We start from the raw sequence: 26,193 nt of genomic DNA on the forward strand, positions 1-26,193 counted from the left end.
AGGTCAGTAATTTGCACCAGAGGTACACTTCAACTGTGAGAGACAGAATGTGAAAAAAAAATCCATGAATCCACATGGTAGGATTTGTAAAGAATTTATTCGTAAATCAGGGTGGAAAATAAGTATTTGGTCAATAACAAAAATACAACTCAATACTTTGTAACATAACCTTTGTTGGCAATAACAGAGGTCAAACGTTTACTATAGGTCTTTACCAGGTTTGCACACACAGTAGCTGGTATTTTGGCCCATTCCTCCATGCAGATCTTCTCGAGAGCAGTGATGTTTTGGGGCTGTCGCCGAGCAACACGGACTTTCAACTCCCGCCACAGATTTTCTATGGGGTTGAGGTCTGGAGACTGGCTAGGCCACTCCAGGACTTTCAAATGCTTCTTACGGAGCCACTCCTTTGTTGCCCGGGCGGTGTGTTTTGGATCATTGTCATGTTGGAAGACCCAGCCTCGTTTCATCTTCAAAGTTCTCACTGATGGAAGGAGGTTTTGGCTCAAAATCTCACGATACATGGCCCCATTCATTCTTTCCTTAACACGGATCAGTCGTCCTGTCCCCTTGGCAGAAAAACAGCCCCATAGCATGATGTTTCCACCCCCATGCTTCACAGTAGGTATGGTGTTCTTGGGATGCAACTCAGTATTCCTCTTCCTCCAAACACGACGAGTTGAGTTTATACCAAAAAGTTCTACTTTGGTTTCATCTGACCACATGACATTCTCCCAATCCTCTGCTGTATCATCCATGTGCTCTCTGGCAAACTTCAGACGGGCCTGGACATGCACTGGCTTCAGCAGCGGAACACGTCTGGCACTGCGGGATTTGATTCCCTGCCGTTGTAGTGTGTTACTGATGGTGACCTTTGTTACTTTGGTCCCAGCTCTCTGCAGGTCATTCACCAGGTCCCCCCGTGTGGTTCTGGGATCTTTGCTCACCGTTCTCATGATCATTTTGACCCCACGGGATGAGATCTTGCGTGGAGCCCCAGATCGTGGGAGATTATCAGTGGTCTTGTATGTCTTCCATTTTCTGATGATTGCTCCCACAGTTGATTTTTTTCACACCAAGCTGCTTGCCTATTGTAGATTCACTCTTCCCAGTCTGGTGCAGGTCTACAATACTTTTCCTGGTGTCCTTCGAAAGCTCTTTGGTCTTGGCCATGGCGGAGTTTGGAGTCTGACTGTTTGAGGCTGTGGACAGGTGTCTTTTATACAGATGATGAGTTCAAACAGGTGCCATTCATACAGGTAACGAGTGGGGGACAGAAAAGCTTCTTACAAAAGACGTTACAGGTCTGTGAGAGCCAGAGATTTTCCTTGTTTGAGGTGACCAAATACTTATTTTCCACCCTAATTTACGAATAAATTCTTTACAAATCCTACCATGTGAATTCATGGATTTTTTTTTCACATTCTGTCTCTCACAGTTGAAGTGTACCTCTGGTGCAAATTACTGACCTCTGTCATCATTTTAGGTGGGGGAACTTGCACAATCGGTGGCTGACTAAATACTTTTTTGCCCCACTGTATTATGTGAATTGTATTTCGCATCATAACTGATCCTTCCATGTGTTAAACAGAACAAAAATCCTGTCTCTGCTTTGTGTCACTTTTAGATAGTGTTGTCGACTAACATTGCCGAGACAGGTGTGACGATTCCTGATGTTGTGTTCGTCATCGACACTGGGAAGACCAAAGAAAATAAGTAAGACCTCAAGAACAGCAACAGAAATGGATCTTGTCCAGTATGTTCAAGTCCACAAAAGTTGGAAAGTTGTGCAAAATGTAAAAAAATCACAAAAAAGAATGTAATGATTTACAAATCTCATAAAGCCGCAATTTTATTCACAATAGAACAGAGAAAACAAATGTTTAAATTGGAGAAATGTACCAACATTTGAAATCTTTTATACGGTCAAATATGAGATTTGCAGATCCTTGAATTCTGTTTTTTATTTAAATTTTACACAGAGTCCCAACGTTGTTGGAGTTTGGTTGTCTTTTTATTAGTGGGAAGACAATAAAGATATTGGACAGTTTTTGACCACGTGGCACTAGATAATAAACAAAAAAATTACCCCAAATCTCTCAACCAGATTTTATTGTATCATGTCATTTAGGAATTTTTAGGAAAAGATGACCCAAACATGAATAATAAGTACCTGCTTGTGTGTTACATGCATAGACATAACTAACTCCACTCTGTCGTCGTCTTTCAGGTATCACGAGAGCAGCCAGATGAGTTCCCTGGTGGAAACGTTTATTTCCAAAGCCAGCGCCCTCCAGAGGCAGGGAAGAGCAGGACGTGTCAGAAATGGCTTCTGCTTCAGGCTCTATCCAAAATACAGGTATGAAGCTCATCGTCCACTAATGCAGAGAGCTGGATGGAACCAAGTCCAGAAAGCAAGAAATACTTCCTTATATCATCTTATCAAGAATGCAGTCAGCAGAAAAGACAGTAAGCAAAACCTTTCCAGGTTTAGGTCATGTGCTAATTTGTTGTGCTCTTTTTTTTTTTTTTTTTTTTTTTTTTTAACACCCTCCTAAATTTAGGTTTGATATCTTCATGGATTACTCCATTCCAGAGATTCTGCGGGTCCCACTTGAGGAGCTTTGTCTCCATATCATGGTATCTACACCGTTCTGATTCACACAGAAACAAAAATTCCCACACAGGGAAATCACTTGACTCCTCTTCCTCCTGTCCGGTAGAAATGTCAGTACGGCTCCCCGGAGGACTTTCTGAGCCGCGCCCTGGATGCTCCTCAGCCCCAGTCGGTCAGCAATGCTGTAAACCTGCTGAGGAAGATCGGAGCGTGTCACCCTGATGATCACATCCTCACCCCTCTTGGACACCATTTGGCGAGCCTGCCGGTTAACGTGAAGATCGGCAAGATGCTCATCTACGGAGCCATCCTGGGCTGCCTGGAGCCCATAGTAAGTCTAACTGTGCTGTGTGGTTGGTTCCAAGCGTGTGAGGATAACATCTTGTTTTGTTGAACTGTTTTAAAACGTCTTAATGCATTTTCAATCATCCAGGTAAATAAATCTCCAAAAGGTGATTCTGTTCATCTGGACGTAGCATTTTCAAGTGACTTATACGGGATATGACACATACGGGATCACCTGTAGTGATCCCGTATGTGTCAGGCTGAACTGTTTTGTTTCATATCTTCCAACTAATATTAACTAGAGACTTGTTTCAGGCAATCATCGCGGCAGCCATCACAGAGAAGTCTCCTTTCTTCACACCAATGAATAGAAAAGAAGAAGCGAACCTGGCCAAAGCTGCACTGGCAATAGCCAACTCCGATCACCTGACCATCTACAACGCATACCTGGGGTACGAACCAGTCTGAAGATTTTAAAAAGGCGTGGGTTTAATAATTTTATTAGAGGAAATGTTCGGGAATCATTTCCTTTCTTTGACAGTAACATTAGATATGCATTATTTTAGATTTCTTTGTGGTTGTGAGTCATCAGGAGACATTCTACATCTATTAAAAGAGCAGCCTGAAAAGAAGCCAGGAGGCCCATTACGATAAAAGTCAGGACATTCAGGAAGGCTATTTGTTACTTACTTGTGTCCATCATCATACTTTCAGGTGGAAGAACTCACAGACTGACGGCTCGAGAGGAGAAATGTCCTACTGTAGGAAACATTTTCTTAATCGAACGGCTCTCATTACAATAGAGGTAAAGATTCGAGTCCACTGCACGTTCATTACTTCATTTTTTATTAGGATTAGTTTTTCTTCTTCCATCTAATTCCATGTCGCTGACTCCATCTTCCCTGCAGGATGTGAAGCGCGAGCTGATGAAGATGATGGAGCAGGTGGGTTTCTGGTCGTCTCGCTCCTCGTCCTCCTCCAGCTTAAAGCCGCAGGCGGCCTCTATGTCCAAGCAGCAGATCTCTGTCCTGAATGCTGTGCTGACTGCTGGACTCTATGACAACGTGGCCCGGGTTTTATGTACCCCTTCTGTGGACGTGCTTGAGCGCGTGGCCTGCACAGTGGAGACGCCTCAGGGCAAGGCTCAGGTCCACTTTTCCTCTGTTAACCGCAACCTGCAGACGCACGGCTGGCTGCTGTACCAGGAGAAGGTATGGATGAAGAGTGTGTGTGTGTGCACGCGTGTGCGAAGGCCTTATCAGTGATTCACACTTGTGTTTAAAAACATGTTCGTATTTTTTATCCGCAGGTGAAATACACCAAGATCTACCTTCGAGACACCACTCTGATTTCTCCTTTCCCCATGCTGCTGTTTGGAGGCGACATTGATGTTCAGCACAGAGAGAGGCTCATCACCTTGGATGGATGGATTCATTTCCAGGTCAGAGGTCACGGGGATTACTTTAGGATTAGTTTAATATAGCTTCCATTTGAGGCAATTTGAGTAGAGTGAACTCATTGTCATGTTCAAGAAACCAGTTTGATGATTTGAGTTTTGTGACATGGTATGTTCAACAGAAGATGGTACACTGATGGTACAAAATATCCTCCACACCATCACATCACCACCATGCTTTGGTGTTGTTCGCACCAAATTTTGACCCTACCATCTGCAAAAGTAGAAATAGAAAAATGCTGCCCGTCTGTTCTCAATTTCTGCTGTTGCAAGCTTTTGTCTAATTTTGGTGAGATTGTGTGAACTGTTGCCTCAGTTTGTTGTTTCCCAGCAGTTTTCAGCAGTTTAGATCAGCAGATCTAAACTGTGTTACTGAAAAGTGCTGCAGAATTAAGTTCTCTTTGTGTCGCTCTCGTTAAAAGGCTCCTGTGCGGATCGGTGTGATCTTCAAACACTTGAGAAGGTTGATGGACTCTTTGCTTGAAAGGAAGCTGGAGAACCCGAGGATGAATTTGGAGGGTAAACCGACACATTCTATCACCAAAAAATGTCTTTGTCACCACATAATGTACATAGTACATAGGAAATGAGTCGTTATACTGAGATACAGACAAGTGTATTGTTGAATTTTGTCTTTTCATTTGAGTTTTCTTCACATATTGCTGTGTGGAAATGGAATTAAACTAGCAGTGACTAAAAGTGTGCCCAAGCTGCTCTGGAAACATTTAATTGTTTAATCGCTTAGCTAAGCTACATACAGACAGATCTAACTCAGTGTTCTTGATGTAGGTGAGGCGACAATCCGGATAATTCTGGATCTGATCAAGTCAGAGTATGCTGCGTAACAACAAAGCAACTGAGGATCTGAACCCCACTCCACCATGCAGAATAAACACCGTTACGATGCGTAGCAGCCAGTGGACAGAGGAAGTGACCCTTCCCAGGAACTCTTTACTCACATTGAGGAGGACTGTACAATTTGAGATGCATAAAGTCATGTTGAAATGTACGGGAAAAAAAAGCAAACAAGACCACAAATAAAATAAAGCTGATTTGTTTTATATTTGAAATGGTTATTTTGTCATGGATGATGATCATGGGAAAATATTATAGCTAACATACAACCTGTATAAACACAGGGATCAGAAAGAGCCTCAATTTACAGTGCTGTGGAAAAGCCTTGAGCCACCTCTCATTTCTGTAGTCGAATCTACAAAAAATGCCAAAGAAAACACAGATTACCGGTAACAGGCATAAAATAGTGTTTTTGAACCCAAAGAGCTATTTGCTGAAAACTTGGCATATATAGAAAACTGTACAGAGGAGGACAAAAGCAGTTGCAGGTATAAAAACTATCTACAGCAGATTAACAGTATCTGAGAGTCATGTCCCTAGAATACGACAAGATCCAAAGAGCTGACACAGGAGACGAGAGGGATCTTCAGATGATTTATCTACTGTTTGCCAAAGCCCCATCAGGAATGGTCTTGGTGGCTGTCAAGAAGTCCTTCTTAAGGAAGGGAATGGGGAGAAAAGGCTGAGGTGTGCCAAACTGCACAAAAACTGGAATCAAGATGAGAGAGGTGGCTACAACCACCTGTATATCACAGTTGAGGGTCTGTCATCGTTGGAGCTGCATCTTTTAACCATTGTTAAAAAAAAAAAATGCAAAAATTGACAGGATTAAAAATGTAGAAAAGTACAGTCAGATTTCAATAAATAACGCAATACTACATAAAGAGTGTGACAGCAATAGCTTCATCTCTTAGCATGACAAACACAACCACGTGATCCTAAACACACTGCCACTGAAGTGAAAGCATGCCTGGACATAAAAATGCCCACTAACAGTCATAGATTGGCCTCCCCAGAGCCTGTATCTCAACATTACTGAAGCAGTGTGGGATCATCCTGAGAGAGAACAGAAGAAAAGGCAGTGAACATTTGAAGAAGAGCTTTGAATGTCCTTCAAGAAGCCTGGAGAACTGTTCCTGTAGACTACTTAAAGAAACTAGAAGCAATTTTGACTAAAAGAGTTCAGGCTTGTTGAATAAATGCCATTAGAATTGTACGCTTTATTTCCATGTTTGTTTGCACACGTTTAAATAAATTGTTGCACTTATTAAATGTAAAGGAATGAGGGGTGTCTGAAGATTTTTGTACAGTATTGTAAAAACACTGTTTAATGAATAAAAATGTCTCAAGAAGTGCAGTGAAGAACAATGTCTTTAACAAAAACCAACAGCAGAATCAAATGCTATCTATTTACTTTTTGCTACAAAAAGTCGTTAATATGGGCAGAAGAAGAAAAAAAAAACACAGTGAAACTATTACAATCCTCCTCCAATATTCAGAAATATTTTATAAATCATCATCACACACACTTTAATAACAGGAATGTTGGTTCAGAGCATAAAACCTTTAACCCTTGTCTGAAAAAGTGTTGGGTGCAGGTTGCACTTGACTAGGGTGTGTCTACTATGTGTGCATGAGGCTTTCTCGTATACCTGTCAGCTGACGTGACACTTTCATACTCAAGGGGAAATGAAACGTAGATTACACAGGATCTTATTGTGTTTGAAATATGAATAGACTATTTTTTTTTAAATAACTAAAAGTAAAATGTGACGCAGTCATGTAGAAGAAAGAACCTTGCGTGACACCAACACATTAAAAGGCTGTCTGTCAGCACAATGAGCCCCTACATTAATACAGGAATTCGACAATACAGCTGTAGATGTTTATCACTAACGTACTGCAAAAGCATCACCATTTAAGTCTGTTCTACTTTTAAAAACAGAATCAAGTACTCCAAAATAAAATGTTCACTATTACTTAAACCTAAAACTCTATGTGCATTTATGACACACGTTTTCCTCTTTGGTATGACCTTCTTTTTACAGGAAATCATAAAAGAGGAAGTGAGGAGAAGTACAAAGTAACCCTGAGGTTTGACACAAAGAACAGTCCACAGTGTGTGCAGTAATGCCTCCTGCAGATATGTGTGCTAGTACTGGATAACACTGTAGCCTGCGTCCTCCACTGTTGAGTAGTGCGAATCATCTGCAATAAAAGCAAACATTAAAAAACATTTAACGTTTAAGTGTAAAAAGCAGAAGCATGGATCAAAGGAAATACACAAATATTCAGTTTCAAACATTCACAAATACATAAAATGCAAATAGAACATGTTTGGAAGATACCAGTATGATTTCCTGGTTATTATGACCTACAGTTTTCTGTGTGGAAGCTACACAACAACACAAGGTCAAAGTTCTAATTTCAGTGCTGACTGAGCATGCTCTACTCAAAGTAAAATGTGACTGGAATGCAGGCTTGGCCCTACATTTACGCCACACTAAAGCAGATGTCTTAACTGGCTGGTTTGGCACTTTGATGTAAAAGCTGTGGCCTGTGAAGCTGTTGTGCTGCCCGATGAACACTGCAGCAGGTAAACTGTGCCCACAATGTGACCACATTTAGGTATTCCAAAACAAAAACCCTAAAGATTCACTATGCAGGCCTCAATTTTTAGGAATGTAGATGTTGTCGAGACAACCGACTGTGTGCTTAATAAAACAAGACCTTTCATTGGGCTTTTAACTATTTAAAAAAAAAAAATTATGCTTGTAAAAATGACTGATGGTGCAATTTTCATTATTTCCCCAGGAACTCAGTACAACTGGCAACAGTTTGGAAAACTGTTTAACAATTTCTGAATGCTTGCTTGGACTCCAATTTCTGTGACCGTATGCTCTAAATTTAAGTTTGGCTGTGATCACACAAAAAGAACAACATTCGATAATTTTATATTAAATATTTGTTGACTGGAGCTTGGAGTACTTTCAGTAACTGAAACAAATCAATGTACATAGGCTCACATGATGAGTGAACCTGGGACCTTTGGGGTCTCTGGACAGTAGATAATTTTGAGGGTTGGTAGTCTACTTTGATAGTGCACTGTATTTAAATACAAATAAAGCAAACATACCATTACTGTTCTGTGTTGGCAGAGGTAATGGTCCCCTCCTGCAAAGTGAATATGAGCAAAAAAAAGCAAAGAATCAGAGGTGTCCTAACAATGCTCTGCACATGTAGCAAAACAGGTTTCAGCGTGAGAGAGATAATTATTTGATCCCCTGCTGAATTTGTATGTTTGCTCACTTCCAAAGAAATGAAAAGTTTCTAATTTTTATGGAGAGATGCAGAATATCAACCAAAAAGCCGAAACCCCCCACTGTGTGTCAATGTGGCATACAGATTACAACCAAGCAACCAACTAATCAGTCAACTACAGATAATCCTGATCTCAACTACTTATGAGAATCAGTTTTATTCCATTCCAATCTCCTCACCACCATGACCAAGACCAAAGATCTGCCAAAGGACATCAGGGACAAGATTGTAGACCTGCACAAGGCTGGAATGGGCTACAAGACCAACAGCAAGCAGCTTAGTGAGTCGCCCTCGCTCTGAAACTCCATCCAAGATCTTGCCTCATGGGGTGAGGATGGTAAATGGCCTGTATTTGTATAGCGCTTTTCTAGTCCCTAAGGACGCCAAAGCGCTTTACACAACCTGTCATCCACCCATTCACACACACACACTGGTGATGGCAAGCTACATTGTAGCCACAGCCACCCTGGGGCGCACTGACAGAGGTGAGGCTGCTGGACACTGGCGCCACCGGGCCCTCTGACCACCACCAGTAGGCAACGGGTGAAGTGTCTTGCCCAAGGACACAACGACCGAGACTGTCCAAGCCGGGGCTCGAACCGGCAACCTTCCGATTACAAGGCGAACTCCCAACTCTTGAGCCACGATCGCCCCACGATGATGACGAGCAAGGTGGTGGATCGGCCCAAAACTACGTGGGAGAAGCTTGTTAACGATCTGAAGGCAATCACCAAGAAAACCACTAGTTACACACTACGCTGTAATGATTGAGATCTTACAGTGCAAAGTCTCCCTGTTGGAGAAGACGCATGTAGAGGCCTGTCCCGGTGAACATCTAAATGATTCAGAGATGGCTTGGGGAGAAATGACCCAGGGAACACCATCCCCACAGTCAAGCACTGATGTAGAAACATGCTTTGAGGCTGTTTTCCTGCTTAGGGTACACAATGACTTCACCTCATTGAGGAGCCAATGAATGCGACCATGTACCGAAAAACCTTGGACAAGAACCTCCTTCCCTCAGCCAGAACACTGAAGGCTGTGGATGGATTCCAGCGTGACAGTGACCCTAAACTTAAGGCCATAAAGAGGTAACCACCTCAATCCTACAGAAAATCTTTGGAGGAAGCTGAAGCTTTGAGCTGCTTTAGATTTAGATTTAGAGAGTGATGACCAACTACAAGAAACGTCTCCACTAAGTCATGTTTGCCTGTTGATAATGTGTCTCTCTCCATTAAAGTTACTACCACAAATTTTAAGTGAGCAAACAAATTCAGCAGAGGATCACAGAATTATTTCCCATGCTGTTAGGAGGCAGGCGGCACCCTTTGCTGGAATCCTTCTCTTTCATACCTGTTGACTGGTGGAGGCATTCGAAAGGATGGTGCTCCAGTTGGAGATCTCTGACCACTATAGAAGTTCTCATACACAACCGGAACTGTTAGAGAGGAAGATGGAAATTGGTGACATTTTGGTAACTCATGAGACTGTGCTGTTAGATAAGAAGCTCTTTAAATACAGTGCTGTCGTTGAGTCCTACCTGGTGGTTTATCACCAGTCTGTCTGAGGTTTACAAAGTGTTCAATATCTTCCTGGATGTCACACTGCTCTAGTGACTTCCTCACTTCCTCATAGAGCTATGCGAACATGCAAAAAAAGACAGTAAAACAAGCTCAGAGTCCAAGCAACTCACAACAAAGATATAAATATATGAAGTTGCCCAAGAACCTTAAACCGCAAATAACTGTGTTTTTTACACATACAGAGAGCAGAACATGGTATAAATGCAAAACGGACTGTATAAATATAATGTGTTAAATGTCTGTGCTTATGCAGATACTAAGATTAGCGTATCTGTATAAGCAGATAACGGATTATGTCATGTCTTTTACAACAAGGAAGAAATAAGTACATATTGAGTAATTTTAATGGTTAAATTTAAGTAGTCCAGCTGTGATACTAAAGTGCAGCCTAAATTTGGGGTATTTTGGAGTATAAATACTGCTTAAGTGCTGGCGGCTTGTTCAGGGTGTTCCGTCTCTCGCCCTATAATAGCTGGAATACGCTCCAGTGATCCTGAATTGGATAAGTCCAAGAGAATGGACTGACGGATGGATGGATGGATAGATAGGTCATTTAGTGTTGGATAATTTCTTGTAAATTTTGCGGAAATTCAATCAATATTTTTCCATACATTGGAAGATGTATATTGTATTATACATCAGTGGATTAATCTTGCCAAACTTCCAGGTTACAGGAAAGGAGTCACTGCTTTCCTGTACAATCCTTTTGAAAGAAAAGGAGTGTCGAGAACAAAACAAAATTCCCCCCTTTCTTGGGTCATATTATAATGTGTGACCAAGTAGTACAGCTGAAAACAGTTGTTGGAGGTTCATAAAACCAGTGGGCTAAAGCCAAGACAGTGAAGTCACAAGCTGTAGAATCAAAAAAATGAGACGCTAAAGTGGCCTTATGACCAACCTCCCTGATATTTCCCACCATTCGACCCGCTCTTTATATAAAAATACTGATTATAGTGATCGTGGCAACTGGAAACTTTACCTCGTCACTGGTCACACATTGCTGGGATAACTGGTTGAGGTGAGTCCAGACTGTGTTTCTCAGAAAGTTGATCCGCTCCACTGACTGCTTCTCAAACATCTAAGGGGCCAACAAAAACAAAATCACTCGGCCCATTTCCATAATGTGTGCTTTTGTTAGAACTTGAAGGTTGTTGTCTCACCTCACAGGCTTTGATATGCTCCTTTATCCAGTCATCTCTAATCTTTCCCAGTGTAGTGATATTCTGCTGGTATAACCTGTCTGTAAATGGAAGACAGTATAAAAAGTATAAATGAGCAAACTCAGCGCATTAACTGAGAATATTTAAGCCACGTTCGGCTATGCTTCCAGTTATGTGAGGCTATACACTGGCACTATAGTGTAATGCTAAACTTAATCTCTCCATGCCAGCATGGTCACTATGAAGATGTTGCCATATTGAAGTTAAGCACACAGGGGTGACGTGACCAAGATGCTAGCATCATCACAGTGTGTGTGAATGGGTTACCGAAAGGCTAAGTCATTCCGTCCTGCTGTTGTTTGCTTTCTTACCTGCTTCTTCTGCGTTCTGTTTTGCCTGCTGTGCTTTTGCGTAGAGCTGAAACATGACAAAAAAGGAGGAATGAGATATTAAAAATGAGAAAAGCCCTCTACTGAAGGTCATACAGACATTATTTCTGGGTTTTTTGTACCAATGAGCTGATATAATAAACAGAAGTCTGAGGGTCAGAACCAGTAAGGGTATCTTTTTCTCACTAAACACTATTGTTTCATTTGCAACCATGTGTTCATCAGTCTGCATCTTCCTTGTTAAGTACTGAGGCTTTCTGAAGTACAGTTATATGTTTTGCTGACACCTTAAAAATGAGCATTAACAACAACACCTCTAAAACGGAAATAAGCACTCCAGTGGTAAATGGTTGGGACTTACACGGCTCTTTTCTACCCTGAAGGCTCAAGGCGTTTATTTACCACAAGCCACAACTACCCCCTCCCACTCACACATAGATTGCTTTATTGTACTCTGTTTCACACACAGACTTTTACTCCAATTGATGTCTCAGCGACTCAAAAAATAATAAAGCCTCTTGAAATTGTGACCAGTGATTTAAATAAGTGAAAGTCATAGCAGCAAATACAAGTACATACAGTGGGGCAAAAAAGTATTTAGTCAGCCACTGATTGTGCAAGTTCCCCCACCTAAAATGATGACAGAGGTCAGTAATTTGCACCAGAGGTACACTTCAACTGTGAGAGACAGAATGTGAAAAAAAAATCCATGAATTCACATGGTAGGATTTGTAAAGAATTTATTCATAAATCAGGGTGGAAAATAAGTATTTGGTCAATAACAAAAATACAACTCAATACTTTGTAACATAACCTTTGTTGGCAATAACAGAGGTCAAACGTTTACTATAGGTCTTTACCAGGTTTGCACACACAGTAGCTGGTATTTTGGCCCATTCCTCCATGCAGATCTTCTCGAGAGCAGTGATGTTTTGGGGCTGTCGCCGAGCAACACGGACTTTCAACTCCCGCCACAGATTTTCTATGGGGTTGAGGTCTGGAGACTGGCTAGGCCACTCCAGGACTTTCAAATGCTTCTTACGAAGCCACTCCTTTGTTGCCCGGGCGGTGTGTTTTGGATCATTGTTATGTTGGAAGACCCAGCCTCGTTTCATCTTCAAAGTTCTCACTGATGGAAGGAGGTTTTGGCTCAAAATCTCACGATACATGGCCCCATTCATTCTGTCCTTAACACGGATCAGTCGTCCTGTCCCCTTGGCAGAAAAACAGCCCCATAGCATGATGTTTCCACCCCCATGCTTCACAGTAGGTATGGTGTTCTTGGGATGCAACTCAGTATTCTTCGTCCTCCAAACACGACGAGTTGAGTTTATACCAAAAAGTTCTACTTTGGTTTCATCTGACCACATGACATTCTCCCAATCCTCTGCTGTATCATCCATGTGCTCTCTGGCAAACTTCAGACGGGCCTGGACATGCACTGGCTTCAGCAGCGGAACACGTCTGGCACTGCGGGATTTGATTCCCTGCCGTTGTAGTGTGTTACTGATGGTGACCTTTGTTACTTTGGTCCCAGCTCTCTGCAGGTCATTCACCAGGTCCCCCCGTGTGGTTCTGGGATCTTTGCTCACCGTTCTCATGATCATTTTGACCCCACGGGATGAGATCTTGCGTGGAGCCCCAGATCGTGGGAGATTATCAGTGGTCTTGTATGTCTTCCATTTTCTGATGATTGCTCCCACAGTTGATTTTTCCACACCAAGCTGCTTGCCTATTGTAGATTCACTCTTCCCAGTCTGGTGCAGGTCTACAATACTTTTCCTGGTGTCCTTCGAAAGCTCTTTGGTCTTGGCCATGGCGGAGTTTGGAGTCTGACTGTTTGAGGCTGTGGACAGGTGTCTTTTATACAGATGATGAGTTCAAACAGGTGCCATTCATACAGGTAACGAGTGGGGGACAGAAAAGCGTCTTACAGAAGACGTTACAGGTCTGTGAGAGCCAGAGATTTTCCATGTTTGAGGTGACCAAATACTTATTTTCCACCCTGATTTACGAATAAATTCTTTACAAATCCTACCATGTGGATTCATGGATTTTTTTTTTCACATTCTGTCTCTCACAGTTGAAGTGTACCTCTGGTGCAAATTACTGACCTCTGTCATCATTTTAAGTGGGGGAACTTGCACAATCAGTGGCTGACTAAATACTTTTTTGCCCCACTGTATATATGTGTAAGAGTTCAAAGAGATTTCAAGGTTCAAAGTCCAAAACTGGGGCCAATAAATGATATAATGCCTTTAGCATTTATCCCTTCATTCATTTATATCACATTAGATACTGATCAGTGCAGGTGACTGCTGTTGTCACAGTACCTTTTCCATGTGCTTGGTGTTGTTGGTGTTGGTGTTTCGGTTCACGTTCTGATCCGCTTCTTCTTTGTCTCGACACTTCTGGTCATAAGTCTTCTTTGACTTGAGACAAAACCACAGTAGGTACTTTAATAGTGTATTTTGACACTTTGATGAAAAAAAAGAAATTCCCCAAATATATAAATAAAGTCAGTCTATAGAGACCATGTCTTTTGGTGCCACCATCTGATTTCTATTGTCACAGAGATGACAAGCACTTCTACTTTTGGAAAAGATTTTAATGGTTTTAAATGCTGCCCTGCTCCTCACTTCCCAGACTGGTAAACACAACTTCCCCCACCAAAGAGGAAGAACAGCAAAAGGATAAGAGCGGCATTTTCACAACACAATTGAAACTCATCTTACGTGACTCACCAATGGGAGATCTGCTTGGGGCCACATTGTTTAAATACTTCTGGTTTTCATTTTACTAAACACGGGACAGAACACGAGCTTAGGACTGCAGTTTTGAACCTTAAAATTTGAATAAAGAAGTGTTTTTGACTTTGGTTTTGCAGACCAATCACCGCAGCTACTTCATGTGACTGAATCCACGAACTAATTATATCAAGCTATTGTTTTTGTTATCACAACTAAAAGAAGCAAAAATGTTCTTGCAGAAAAGTCATCAGTCCTGGTTGGTCTTTGAAGATTTTTATTTTTACTTACATCCATTGTCTTCTTGTACTGTGAGGACCTCTGTTTGTGGAGAGCATCCATTTGTTGTTCTACCTAAAATGACAAAGTTCAGCATCATCATTAATATATTACCTGAACGCATTCAACATCTCAGTGAATTGCAATGTGAATAAAAACCTTTTTCCTAGCTTCTTTCTGCTTTTCTTTGAAGTCTTCCAGTTTCTTGGCCTCCTCCCTCATGTTTTGGGCAAGTTGTAAATGTGACAGACTCACTTGTTCAGTCTCTGCAGGGCGAAAGCATACTTCAGATTGCAGTCATCATAGATTTTATAGTCAAGGATTAGGGTAATTAAGGAATCAGGCATGATTAAGGTAAGAAAAAAAGTGCTTACGTAATTTCAACATGTCCAGGGATCTCTTTAATGTGCTGAAAAAGCAGAAGAAGACATTATTCTGCACATTGAATTTTTGGTGTTGGAGCTTGCAAATACAAATCATGCATCCTGGACTATGATCAATGGTTTATCAAATATGGCATTCCTCAAGGATCCATTTTAGGACCTCTTCTTTTCTCATTATGCATGTCACCCTGTGGCTCTAGCTTTGATAAAAACAATATTCACTTTTACATAGATGATACTAGCTACCTGACACACTTGACAGCCCAATGAAGAACCTCGGTGGTACTTAGAAACACTCATCCACAGCTCTATCATGTCTTGTGTAGAAAACACTGCAACTCTGAGTTTCTCAAGTTAACATAAAGATAAAACAGCAGTCCTGTTTTAATTCAGTTGACAGTACAATTGAATTGATTCTGAAATACAGGATTTATTTAAATATTCTTTATTCATTTTTAAAGCCCTCTGTGGATCAGCTTCACAATATATCACAAATGTCTTTATACCTCTAGGTCTTTGAGGTCCTCCTAAAGACAACCTGCTCTTTTCTATTATTACTTTTGTTTTAAACATGCCATGCAAATAAAATAAACTTGATGTGGCTAATCTAAATGTATGCGTGTCTGTCCAATGCACCCACATAGTCTATTGGTGCATCTTGCAAGCAGAGATGTAGCATTTAGCATACCATCTTCTTGTCCAAATATAGTTACGTTTGACTCCAAAAAAGAAGAAGAAGAACTAAATAAGCTATGCACAGGATTTAAAATATCACAATCTATGGTGCAAACAAGCAAGCAAACCTGAGAAAATAAAATGTTCACATTTTAAAAGAGGAAGGAAAAGTCTTGTGGAGGTTTTCTAAAAGAATTACTAAGTTTAATGAATTACTTTTAAATACATAATACATGTAATTTGATACCAGTCGTAGTTTGTGATATGACTGGTCTTAAAATAGTCTTATGAATTGTGTATTCTGTCTAAAAAGTTATAATTTGTTATTTTTCACTTGCCAAATAAGAATAACATTTTTCTCTATACAGTTCTTCCTTTTCACCCCCTAAAGTGAAACTGGCTGGCAGGCCTCTGAATCAGCGACATCTTTACTATTTTAATTATAGAAATGTGAGTCAGACAGTTCTGTCTGACTCTTAAAAAAACAACACCAATTCATTTGTCTAGAATAAATCAACTGAAATGCTGTAAATAACTATCAGAACAATGAAAGTACAACCTGACAGCACATCGATTCTGTCTCGTTCTAACTGATCTCAAGGTTGTTGTAAAAACATGGATGAAAAATGCCTTTAATGCAGTTCAAGTAAGTCCTTTGATAGGACATCTTTAAAAGATGAGTCTATCAATAATGCACTATGATTTCAAGAAGTAAATTATGTAGCTAAGTCGTTCCTTCCTATAATGAGTGCGAGCACTCATTAAACAGGAACTAGGCTTGCTAATAAAAGATCGTGGTAGTGGTGTCATATAAAATCTGACTACATCAACATTAAGAACCAAACTGTCAATTTTACAGAAGTTCAAACTTAATTTCGAAATTCAACTTGTGAAACAGACTGAGAACAACAACAAGAACCTTTGGTGACTAGACTCATTGTTTTCTTTGACCTTACTTTCTGCACTACACTTGAGTCCAGACTACAAGGTACTGTGTCAGTACTGCAGAAACCTACTCATGCATTAGAAGGGGTGAGGCTTCCTGTAAATACAGCACATAATAACAGCATATCAACACAGAGGTCGCTTACTTCATCTCACTGTGTCCACACACCTTCTTGGACAAACTAAGTAGTTCTTTGGCATACTTCTCTTCAACTGATGCCCTGAAAGAAACAACCAATTGAGAGTGAGGGCAGCGTAAAAGCATACATGCAAAGATTCGGCCAACAAACAGAGCAGTCTGCCGGCCAACAGACTGTATATGAATTTACATGCAAAACCCATACTAGACATCTCTGAAAGGTAATGCTTAATCACAAATTTACATTTATACATCCCTTAGGCTTCACTATCAGTATTTTTCAGAAGTTATAAATTTCCATATAATTTAATATGGAAATTTATAATTAATAATTTAATTAACTGATACAAAAAAGACAGGACAACATTTACATGTGTGGTGTTATAATTGGAGTCTGTTCTTTCCCTGAAGAGTTTTGACAGGCACATTTAAGCAATGTTGGAGAAGTAAATGGAAAATAATTAATCAATTCTAATATGCATTATACAATGATAAATATTAAAAAACATACATATAAATATACAACTGAATACAGTTTTACTATACAAATGCATGACAATGCTATAGTGCTGACCGCTTACAATTTGTTTAATTTGCTAAGCAATGCTAATAGGAGACTTAAAGTAAAATGCAACGCTAACACATCTCAAATATAATTACACAACAACAGATCAAGATATAGTTAAGGAGGGCGGGCTGTCGTGGCTGCTCTTTGGTGTCCTGAAGAATTTGCTTTTGCATAACTGAAAGCTGAAAGAATTCGATTGTTGCCGCCGTTTCCCACAAAACACCTCACTCTGACCGTGTTTCCTTACTCTACTTTTATTTTGGTAAATCTTCCCACAAATATTTTTTAAACCACTGCGGTTTAAAAATGGTGAGTCCCAAATTAGGAAACGTCCAGTTGTGTTGTGGCATAATATCCTCCTTTTTTCATAGCATTAACCTCACTAGGTCACGTTTCTGACTACACACTGGACTTTTATATGTGTGGGGTGTTTTTGTTTTTTTGCTGTGTGCATGTGTGTGTGGGAGAGCACGGACAGATTAATTATTATAAGAGGAATTAATGATTAGATGTGAAAGGTTATACGTCTCTATTATAAAACCTGATGCGTCACATCATTCCAGTGCGCAGAATTAACCTTGGAGTATTTTTAGAAAGCAGAATTGTACTACTTTTCTGGCATTTAATCATATAACCGCAGTAGTGCCCTTTGCACAAATTACAAGACGGTAGGACGTGTTTGTGTTTCCTCTTTGTTAAGACAACAATGCAAGTCACAATAATCCTCACTAATCAAAAACTCATGCCATAACCTCTCTAAAGTTCCTCAAAAGCTTTTACACTGACTATATAATTCATAATCAAAATATGTATTCATCTGATTTTGTTTTAGATTATAGCAACAAAAATTTACTTTTTTAGGCAACTTTATTCGTTGTATTCCAGTACTGTCCTTAATCTCAAAATGCTGTCCTCCTCCACTACACTTGTCGTTCTCAGAGTTTATTTTCTTTTCACTCTCTTTATCATAATTGCATGCCTGCAGCCAAAACGTGCACTACATCTATCTATCTTGCAGTCAGTTATACATCGCTGGCAACAACTGGCCTGTAAATGTAAAGCTTGAACACAGTTTTGCAGACTTCGGTTAGAGCCAAACATCCCATCAGTTGTGCATTATTACATATAAGGATGACGACATTACCTGGCTTTCATAAAATCCTCCACCTCCTTGCATGTCCTCTTGCCATCATTGAGATACTGAATGATGGCATCATACCCGACAGTGGAGGTCAGGTCCGAGTTCTGTCAGCAAGATGCACAGACAGTATTACAGCAGACAGTTTTACAGCAAAACACATATCCTAAAAGAAACAGAGAGCTGTACCTCTGCTACCTCTTCTCCCACACCCAGGTCTTAACTGTACGACAGCCAGACTGGCTAAACTTGTTTAAACATCCCTACAGACATAAACGAGCACTGTAGCTTCAGAATAATTGACTCTGAGTTTAATTAATGTTTGGGACTAGGCATCTCTGTAATTTAGTTAAGGTGAGGGCAACAGCTTGTAATCAACTTGCCAGACTTTTTATTGGTTTAAAATACACCATATCAGGCCGTATTTAGACAATGCAAAAAATCCTGTAGTGAAATTTAACTACACATATTTGCTTATGTTGCGTAGAAGCAAAGTTATTGGTACTCTCAGTATTTCCACTCTAATCTGCTGGATTATGAAGTTTACTCTTTACTCCACTAAAGGAAATGACATTTACACTATTTACACTGCAGAGAGAGAAACGTGATCTGATAAAATATCGGTCTGGTTACACGTGAATGCTTATCAAAAACTCAGTTCATGTCAACTGTTTTTAATAGCTTAGTTTTGATGCTCCTGTTTCCATACTATTTTACAAACGTTAGATCCCTCAACAGGATTCCCGTTTCTAATAATTATTACAATACAAAAATACAATTTTTTTAATTAAACCATCTGAAGCTGAATCAAAAAATAAAATGTTTCTAATTCCAATCACGACTTCATAGAAAGACAAACAAACAAAAAGGACAAGAAAAAAACTCACCCAGAAGAAATCCTTAAAATGAAGGTTCTTCATCATGTAAATGGAGCAGGCAACAGACAGGTGCTTTATCGCAAACACACACTGACCATGTAAGAGAAAGAGCCGACTGTCAGGCAGCTACACGAAGCCCGTCAAAGTGGCGCACGCGCACTCACGTGACAACTGGAGCGCCAAAAGCCTCTTGCGCTGAGCTTGATTTTTGCCGCCATCTGATGGCTGATGGGCGTACTTACAGTGTTTACAGATGGTATACACTGGTCCGATGATAGAGAATAATAATAATAATAATAATAATAATAATAATAATAATAATAATAATAATAATAATAATAATAATAATAATAATGAGAAGAAGAAGAACAACAACAAGAAAATACAACATGATTTAAGTAGTTGATTTGAGGGGGTTTATCCCTAACAACAAATAAAACAAAAGTAGTACACTGTAAGACAACATGAAATCCTAATTTGTAACGTAATCGGTAAATAGAGCTGTTAAATAAACACAATGTAGACAAACAGGAAAACCTTGCAGTACTGTAATACCAGCAGTAGCACAGTAATGGATTAACTGTCCATGAACCTGTCGCTGCTAAAGATCAAAAATAGCCCATGTTAATGAACAACCTCTTCAGCTTCATGGACAATTCATCATTGTCCCAAGGTGCAGGACTGAACCATCCCTTTAGATCCTTTATCTCGGTGGCTATTACACTGTGTAACTCCTAAATAACCAGAAACCAGATAGGAAATCATATTTATGATTTTATTTTATTTCATTGGTTTTATCTGTGTCGTGGTTTTTGTAGCTGGGCTTTATTCTGTTCTTGTGTCTTGTGCACATTAAAGGCACAAGAGTTCTTATCATTCTACATGTGCATGTGGAGTATAGGACGGGCCATCAGGCAAAAAGGACAAATATCCTCACCGTTTAAAAAGAAAGGAAAAAAAAGAACTAATTATTTATCATTATTATCTGCCCATCACAAAGTGGCGTATTCACTTTGTTTCGTACAACTAACAGTCAACAACCAGAGGAACTTCAGTTATTAATTAATTTCATTTAATAAGTTAATCAGTTAGCTGAGTTGGCTTTAGTTTTACTTTTCAAAGGTTGTAAGGGTGCACTGATCATACGTAATTATATTAACTGTAGCGACACACAACTCTCGTTTATCATTTTCTTTTTAAACTACGTTGTACTTCAGGTCACGGACAGCAGAGGGCAACATTTCGCTTTTACGCAGATGCAGTTACTTTTTTTTTTTTTTAAATAAATGAACTTTACTGAACAAACAATGAATATACAACATACAAATAGATTAATTATACAAAAGAACAGAACATGAACACACAAAACCAGGGGTAAAAAAATGTTTTTATATGAATACACGCAAAAATTCACATATACAGTATGTATCACAGCTGCAGTTACTGTTTACTTTGCACCAAGTCAGAACAGGTGGGTGAGCCTCTCCTCTTTCTACCTGAATACCTCTGAATATGTGACGATAGTAACTGAAGCAGACTTTACTGAAGTGTTTACACGAGTCTCAGTAAACGAGCTATGACGTCCTATTCTCATAAATTTTAAAACATGCCACTTCAGATTTTCCCCATCACATATATGCATACCTTTAGGTAAAGACACATTTCCTAAGAATTTTTACATTAAATGATCTGAATTTACTTCAACCCAGATGGCATGAATGGCTTATTTAAAGAACAGCTTGACTATTAATGTCACATCTGTGTACTCTTCTTTTGTCAGTATTTACACAAACAAAGGTCAAAGCCTGTCAACTCCCTTTTTTGTTCACACAAGCTACCTGCTCCCATCACAAATAACACAAGCACCGACTTCAAACCTACCCGTGAAAGCCCCAAAAAGCCAATGTGTTTTCCAATTTATTTATTTATTTACTTCCACCAAAGCAACGTCATTCACACACACCCCAACCATGAAGTGGAACATTAATGGGGTGATTTCCTCTCAGAGATGTTGCACAACAACAAAAAATTTCATACAAAAGGTCACAAGACTGCACAAGAGAGAAACCATGATAAGCCTGTTGATTTACATTCAAAACATATACCTTAAGGACACGGCAATAAAAGGCCAGTATATTTAACAATGCTGTTATCAGCAGCAGCGACACACCTGCTGTAACCATGTCACTTCTGAGCTCTGTGGACAACTAGCAGCATGTGTGAAATGTGCAGTGGTGCCACTTAGAGTTCCCCCATTTAAGTATGTTTACAGTAATAGTAGTGTAGTACAATAATAGTAGCGGTACAGTAATTAAAATATAAAGACATTTTCCATCTAACGTTTAAAATTGCTTTATTGCCATACAAGTATTATATATAGAGACATAAAAAATATACATAGAATTATACAAGTGTATACAAACTATATTACTATACTAATACATGCCTGTTTCTGCTATAAGCAGTGACATTAAAATGATGTGATGCTTTTAGGTGATTTTAGCCTGTTTTTAGGTAGCATGAGGACATTTTAATATACCATGTATAATTCGGCTTTTAATTCACCATAAATATATCGTACATAATTTTTCACTCTCTATATGTTTTTTTTTAATGCAGAAATGTAATTTAAAATTTGCTCTTAATCTAAATTTGCTCTTAATTACATGACCATTTAAAGGGAGGCCCACCATGTGTTTGGCAGCCACTTGGCTAAACTGCTGACTTATACTTAGCTGAAACTTCATTAGTTGCCTTCAGTGTGGCTTTATTGATTATTTGTGGCATAGAGGCTGGAAGCAGGATTAGAAGATTGGTACACTGTGGTCATCGAGACTCAGGCCAGGCAACAGTTTTCGAATATTCTGCTGTCTAATCATGGCAAGCCACTGGGAGTTGAGGCCGAAATTTCCTCTTTTGCTTTAAGCTGAGTGGATATTTTCTGTTTTTCTTACTAAAACTCCAGAGATGGTGGCGTGTGGGGAAATCCAAGTAGATCAACAGTGTCTGAAATTTCTTGGCCAGCCCGTCAGACACCAACAACCACGTCACGTTTAAAGTCACTTTAACTTTCTTCCTTACTCTGATACTCGCTTTGACCTTTCACAGGCAGTCTTGACCTTGTCTGCATGCGTAAATGCATGGTATTAACAGACCCAAGATGCCACATACATTAAACATTTATATTGTGGCACTTTCAATAATCTAAATTTCTTAATCTTAAAGTTTAGACTCAGTTCTCAAAAGTAAATACTTTTTCCTTAAATAAAGAAATAATACTGCAACTCTCTAAGCGTCGGTGGTCAGGTGATACGACTATCGTACTTCCCATTTAGTACGAAAGGAGAAGGTATGCCCAAACAAGTTCACGGTCTAGTGTAAACAGGTCACGTGCCTGGTGTGTGTAACGTGATTAGAGTGGTGTTGGCCTTGTTTGTTTTTGCATTAATTCAGTCACGGAAACTTGCGTGACACCGGTTAATGCAAGGTTTTGATGTAAAAGAAACATTTTCTGCAGCTTGTTATTTTAAATATTCTGTGTTTGTGTTTATATAATACGTCCAATGATATCTGTCCTGTACATGGTGAAAAGAATACTGTTTCTAAATATCTAATCTTATCGGCCAGGTAGGACATAAAGTGTGGCTGTGAACTGTTGTCGTACAGTCTGTACTGTTTTCTTTATGGTTGGTTTGTGAGCTTTTTGCAGTCAACAAACTGGTTTGATGAAATGTTGCTTCGTGTGACACGGTGGAACTGGTTCAGATGTTGTTTTTCTTTCTATTTCATTTGGTTATGAGCTCATTCTGAGACTTCTACCTTTTTTAAAAACATATGTACGTGTCCATTTCTATTCTCTGTGTTATTCTTAAATGTACTTTAAATGTGACTATCGGGGAAAAAAAATAGGGCAGGGTATATATCTTTAGTAAAGTGCAAACATACTAAGTTTTAACCATTTTAACCTTTAACACTACTGATTGTAGACGCTCGTAAACAAAGTAGGAGGAGGAAGAAGTTGACTCGTGACCAACGGGGGATTTCTTTCTGAGCATGTGTGTGACGTATAGCATGCTTAAAAGGCAGTCTGGGCTATCAATAGGTCAAACCTGTTCCTGAACATCAAGTCTCAACACTGAAGAAGCAAAACGATCCCGTGAAGCGCTTCTCGTTTTCGGACTATTATCGTTGAGAAAATGGCCAGCAAAGGTGAATATATAAACCGATCTGATTGAGGAAGTTTTAGTTAAGCCCGATAGTTTACTAACAGATTGCGAGCAATCGACTGATATGATCTTACCGATGTCTTCTTCCCTCAGACAGACCCTCAGGAGCTGCTGCCGCTGTTGAACTCTGCGCACGCGAGCTTCGTAAAGCCGGTGATGAACTCTACTGGAAATACAAACTGCTGGAAATACTTATCAAGCACTACAAGACTGTCGCAAATGTCAAGTGAGACATGATGTGAGAGCTCATCAAGAGGAAGCGTGTACTGTAAATCTGACTGGCCGTGAGCCTAACATTAAAGACGGGTCTCATATATAGACTCATAACTGGTGGCAATATGGTAGCCGTAAGTGGGATGTACATATGTTTGTGGACACATCTTGCTGGAGTCGCTGGATTTGGACTGGCAGTGGACTCAAAAAGGAAGACGGGAGCTCTCCAGAGGAAAACTTGTGGGATGCTGTTGATCCGCTGATACAGATCGGTGACGAACTGGATCGAACAGGAGCTTCAGAATGGATGATATCTGCTAAAGATGATGATTGTCACATGTATATACACCGTATACTATCTGTGGACATTCATGCATGTTGGCTCTGTTATAGGTTAAGGTGTGACATTTAGACTAACTGACTTGGACCTAAAGGAAATGACACTTGTGAATCTATAAATTCTGTGAATCTACTTAAAATGCATTTAAAAAATGTCAGCATAAGTGGAAGTGTGTCATGAACAGTTCATTAAAAGATATACATTCAGTAAATGTATTACTTGGTCATGTGTAGTATCTGTTTGTATGGTGGCTATGACAGAAAGCAGTTTGTGAATGTAGTTAAGAATACAAACAATGCACATTTTTTATGATCAGAAAATGGTTAAAACTGAATTAGAAGGCTTACTGATGGTGGGTCTGTTATTAAATAGTATAAGCGTTGTGTTTTTAGTTACTTGAGACAGCTGGTGTCAGGTTCTGTAAGAGCAGCTGACGCCAAGCAAACTTATGACTAGATTAAAAAGGGTTTCTAACTCCACATCCACAGCTATTGTGCCCACAGCAGACATTCTGAATTGTGGTAGCAGGCATGAAAACAACGAGTGTAACACCAACTATCTAATTTCAGTGTTAGGCAGCAATCATGTGTCTCTCTGGGAACTAGTTCTGATCTAAGATTTAGGGGAAAAAACAAAACAAATTGGACATGATTATCTGCTTGCCAAGTGCTGCAAACCTAACTAATCTGGAAACATTAGGCGTTTAAAATCTTTTGGATTCCAAACATGTAGTCGTGGCTCATAAGGCTTTACAGGTGTTGGAGTACATCAGCAGGCAGCTGTCTTCCAGCCCAGGTTTAGGTCAAAGAGTAATGGATCTTGGCTGTACTTAACTGCAGACATTTTTAAAGAATTCATCCTGCTGGCATTCTTTCCGCCTTCAAATCTGTCTTATAACAATTTATTTACATGTCTAAGAACTAGCTGTATTTATATTTTTAACTTTACACAGCTCTGCTTTGCTGCTACCTCATTTTAAACTGAATTCCCACCAACAATGGATTCTGTTCATCTGGACGTAGTGTTTCCAGTGGACCAAGCGTACATCTTTCACCTTCTTACATCGCTGCCATTCCCCAACTCTCTGTGGATGGTACTCATAGCCATTGATCGATGGTCAGTGATCAATGGTGACGACAACTTGCATACTAACGATCATGAAACTGACCTCACAGGTCATTGTTGACTAGTGGTGATAGTTTCGGTCATCATGCAAATGTGCTGTTTGTAAGGCTGGGGAAACCTGCAGTCAGCTGACACTGAGGAAGTCACCTGGATGACTGAGGAAAACGCGACATCTACCTGAATGCAGAGAATTAACTTTTTGGGGTTTCCTTACCTGGATAATTGAGCATCTAGTAACACAATTAGGAAGGCCGGTGTTCTCCAACTTTGAGAATACGTTTGCTGTGAAATACATTGATCTGACAAAGTTCACATACACATTGTCAATATGGTACAAAATGGTGAAATTTCTGTTTAAAGCAGTGGTTCACAAACTTCTGGCCTCAAAGAAAGTTGACTACCCACTTATTAAAAAATTATATTTATTGTTAAAAATACAAACATAAAATGCATCCAAGTTTCATTGTATTTAAAGGTTAAATAGCTTCAGGGAACTCTTTGTGTGTGTGTTACTCTCCCCCCAATAAAACGATTCACCTTAGTTTCATTTCATGTTTTCACCTGCACATCCCAGAAATAATTTGCTTCCTGATAAGAGTTAGGCAAGAAGCCACTCCCGTTTGTAATGGAAACTGTGTAGCTGAAGCGAAGAGTTCACAAAGAATGATAAGGTAACATGAGATCCCTGTAATCATTGCAACTGGAAGTTGCAAAAGAAGTTTAGTCTGATGGGAAATGCTGTCGCATACTATTTCTTGGTTGAGATCACTAAAAAACCCCAAACTGTTCCACAAAGGTAACAAATTGGCTCATGTTAGTTAATGAATTTCAGAGACTGATGTGTAGGCTTTTAAGTTAAAGAAAGAAACTG

General features: G+C 39.6%; 2 protein-coding genes across 2 annotated transcripts in view; one reads left to right on the top strand and one right to left on the bottom strand.

The window, feature by feature from the left end:
* The window catches only part of dhx29 (DEAH (Asp-Glu-Ala-His) box polypeptide 29), a 14,356-nt gene extending 8,928 nt beyond the window's left edge, over window positions 1-5,428 (top strand). Inside the window, exons 19-28 of the mRNA XM_085414161.1 lie at window positions 1,628-1,716; window positions 2,231-2,359; window positions 2,565-2,640; window positions 2,724-2,948; window positions 3,218-3,354; window positions 3,617-3,707; window positions 3,811-4,113; window positions 4,212-4,343; window positions 4,781-4,877; window positions 5,148-5,428. Of these exons, the coding sequence (XP_085270287.1) occupies window positions 1,628-1,716; window positions 2,231-2,359; window positions 2,565-2,640; window positions 2,724-2,948; window positions 3,218-3,354; window positions 3,617-3,707; window positions 3,811-4,113; window positions 4,212-4,343; window positions 4,781-4,877; window positions 5,148-5,203 (1,335 nt within the window). The 3' untranslated portion in view covers window positions 5,204-5,428. The remainder of the gene's footprint in view (window positions 1-1,627; window positions 1,717-2,230; window positions 2,360-2,564; window positions 2,641-2,723; window positions 2,949-3,217; window positions 3,355-3,616; window positions 3,708-3,810; window positions 4,114-4,211; window positions 4,344-4,780; window positions 4,878-5,147) is intronic.
* Window positions 5,429-5,542: 114 nt separating this feature from the next.
* On the bottom strand, window positions 5,543-19,541 carry pstpip2 (proline-serine-threonine phosphatase interacting protein 2). Its single transcript, XM_085414163.1, has 14 exons — window positions 19,428-19,541; window positions 18,547-18,647; window positions 16,842-16,916; window positions 15,067-15,101; window positions 14,852-14,958; window positions 14,705-14,767; window positions 14,000-14,098; window positions 11,649-11,694; window positions 11,278-11,357; window positions 11,097-11,195; window positions 10,075-10,171; window positions 9,888-9,972; window positions 8,350-8,387; window positions 5,543-7,421 (listed from the first exon to the last, which is right to left on the bottom strand). Exons 1-14 carry the CDS (start codon window positions 19,461-19,463, stop codon window positions 7,366-7,368), a joined length of 1,017 nt encoding a protein of 338 aa, XP_085270289.1. The 5' UTR covers window positions 19,464-19,541; the 3' UTR covers window positions 5,543-7,365.
* Between the last annotated feature and the right edge of the window lie 6,652 nt (window positions 19,542-26,193).

This window comes from Rhamphochromis longiceps, linkage group LG7, assembly GCF_057381845.1.
Source record: "Rhamphochromis longiceps isolate RC_006_pf linkage group LG7, R_longiceps_female_GT1.1, whole genome shotgun sequence".
NCBI classification, from domain to species: domain Eukaryota; kingdom Metazoa; phylum Chordata; class Actinopteri; order Cichliformes; family Cichlidae; genus Rhamphochromis; species Rhamphochromis longiceps.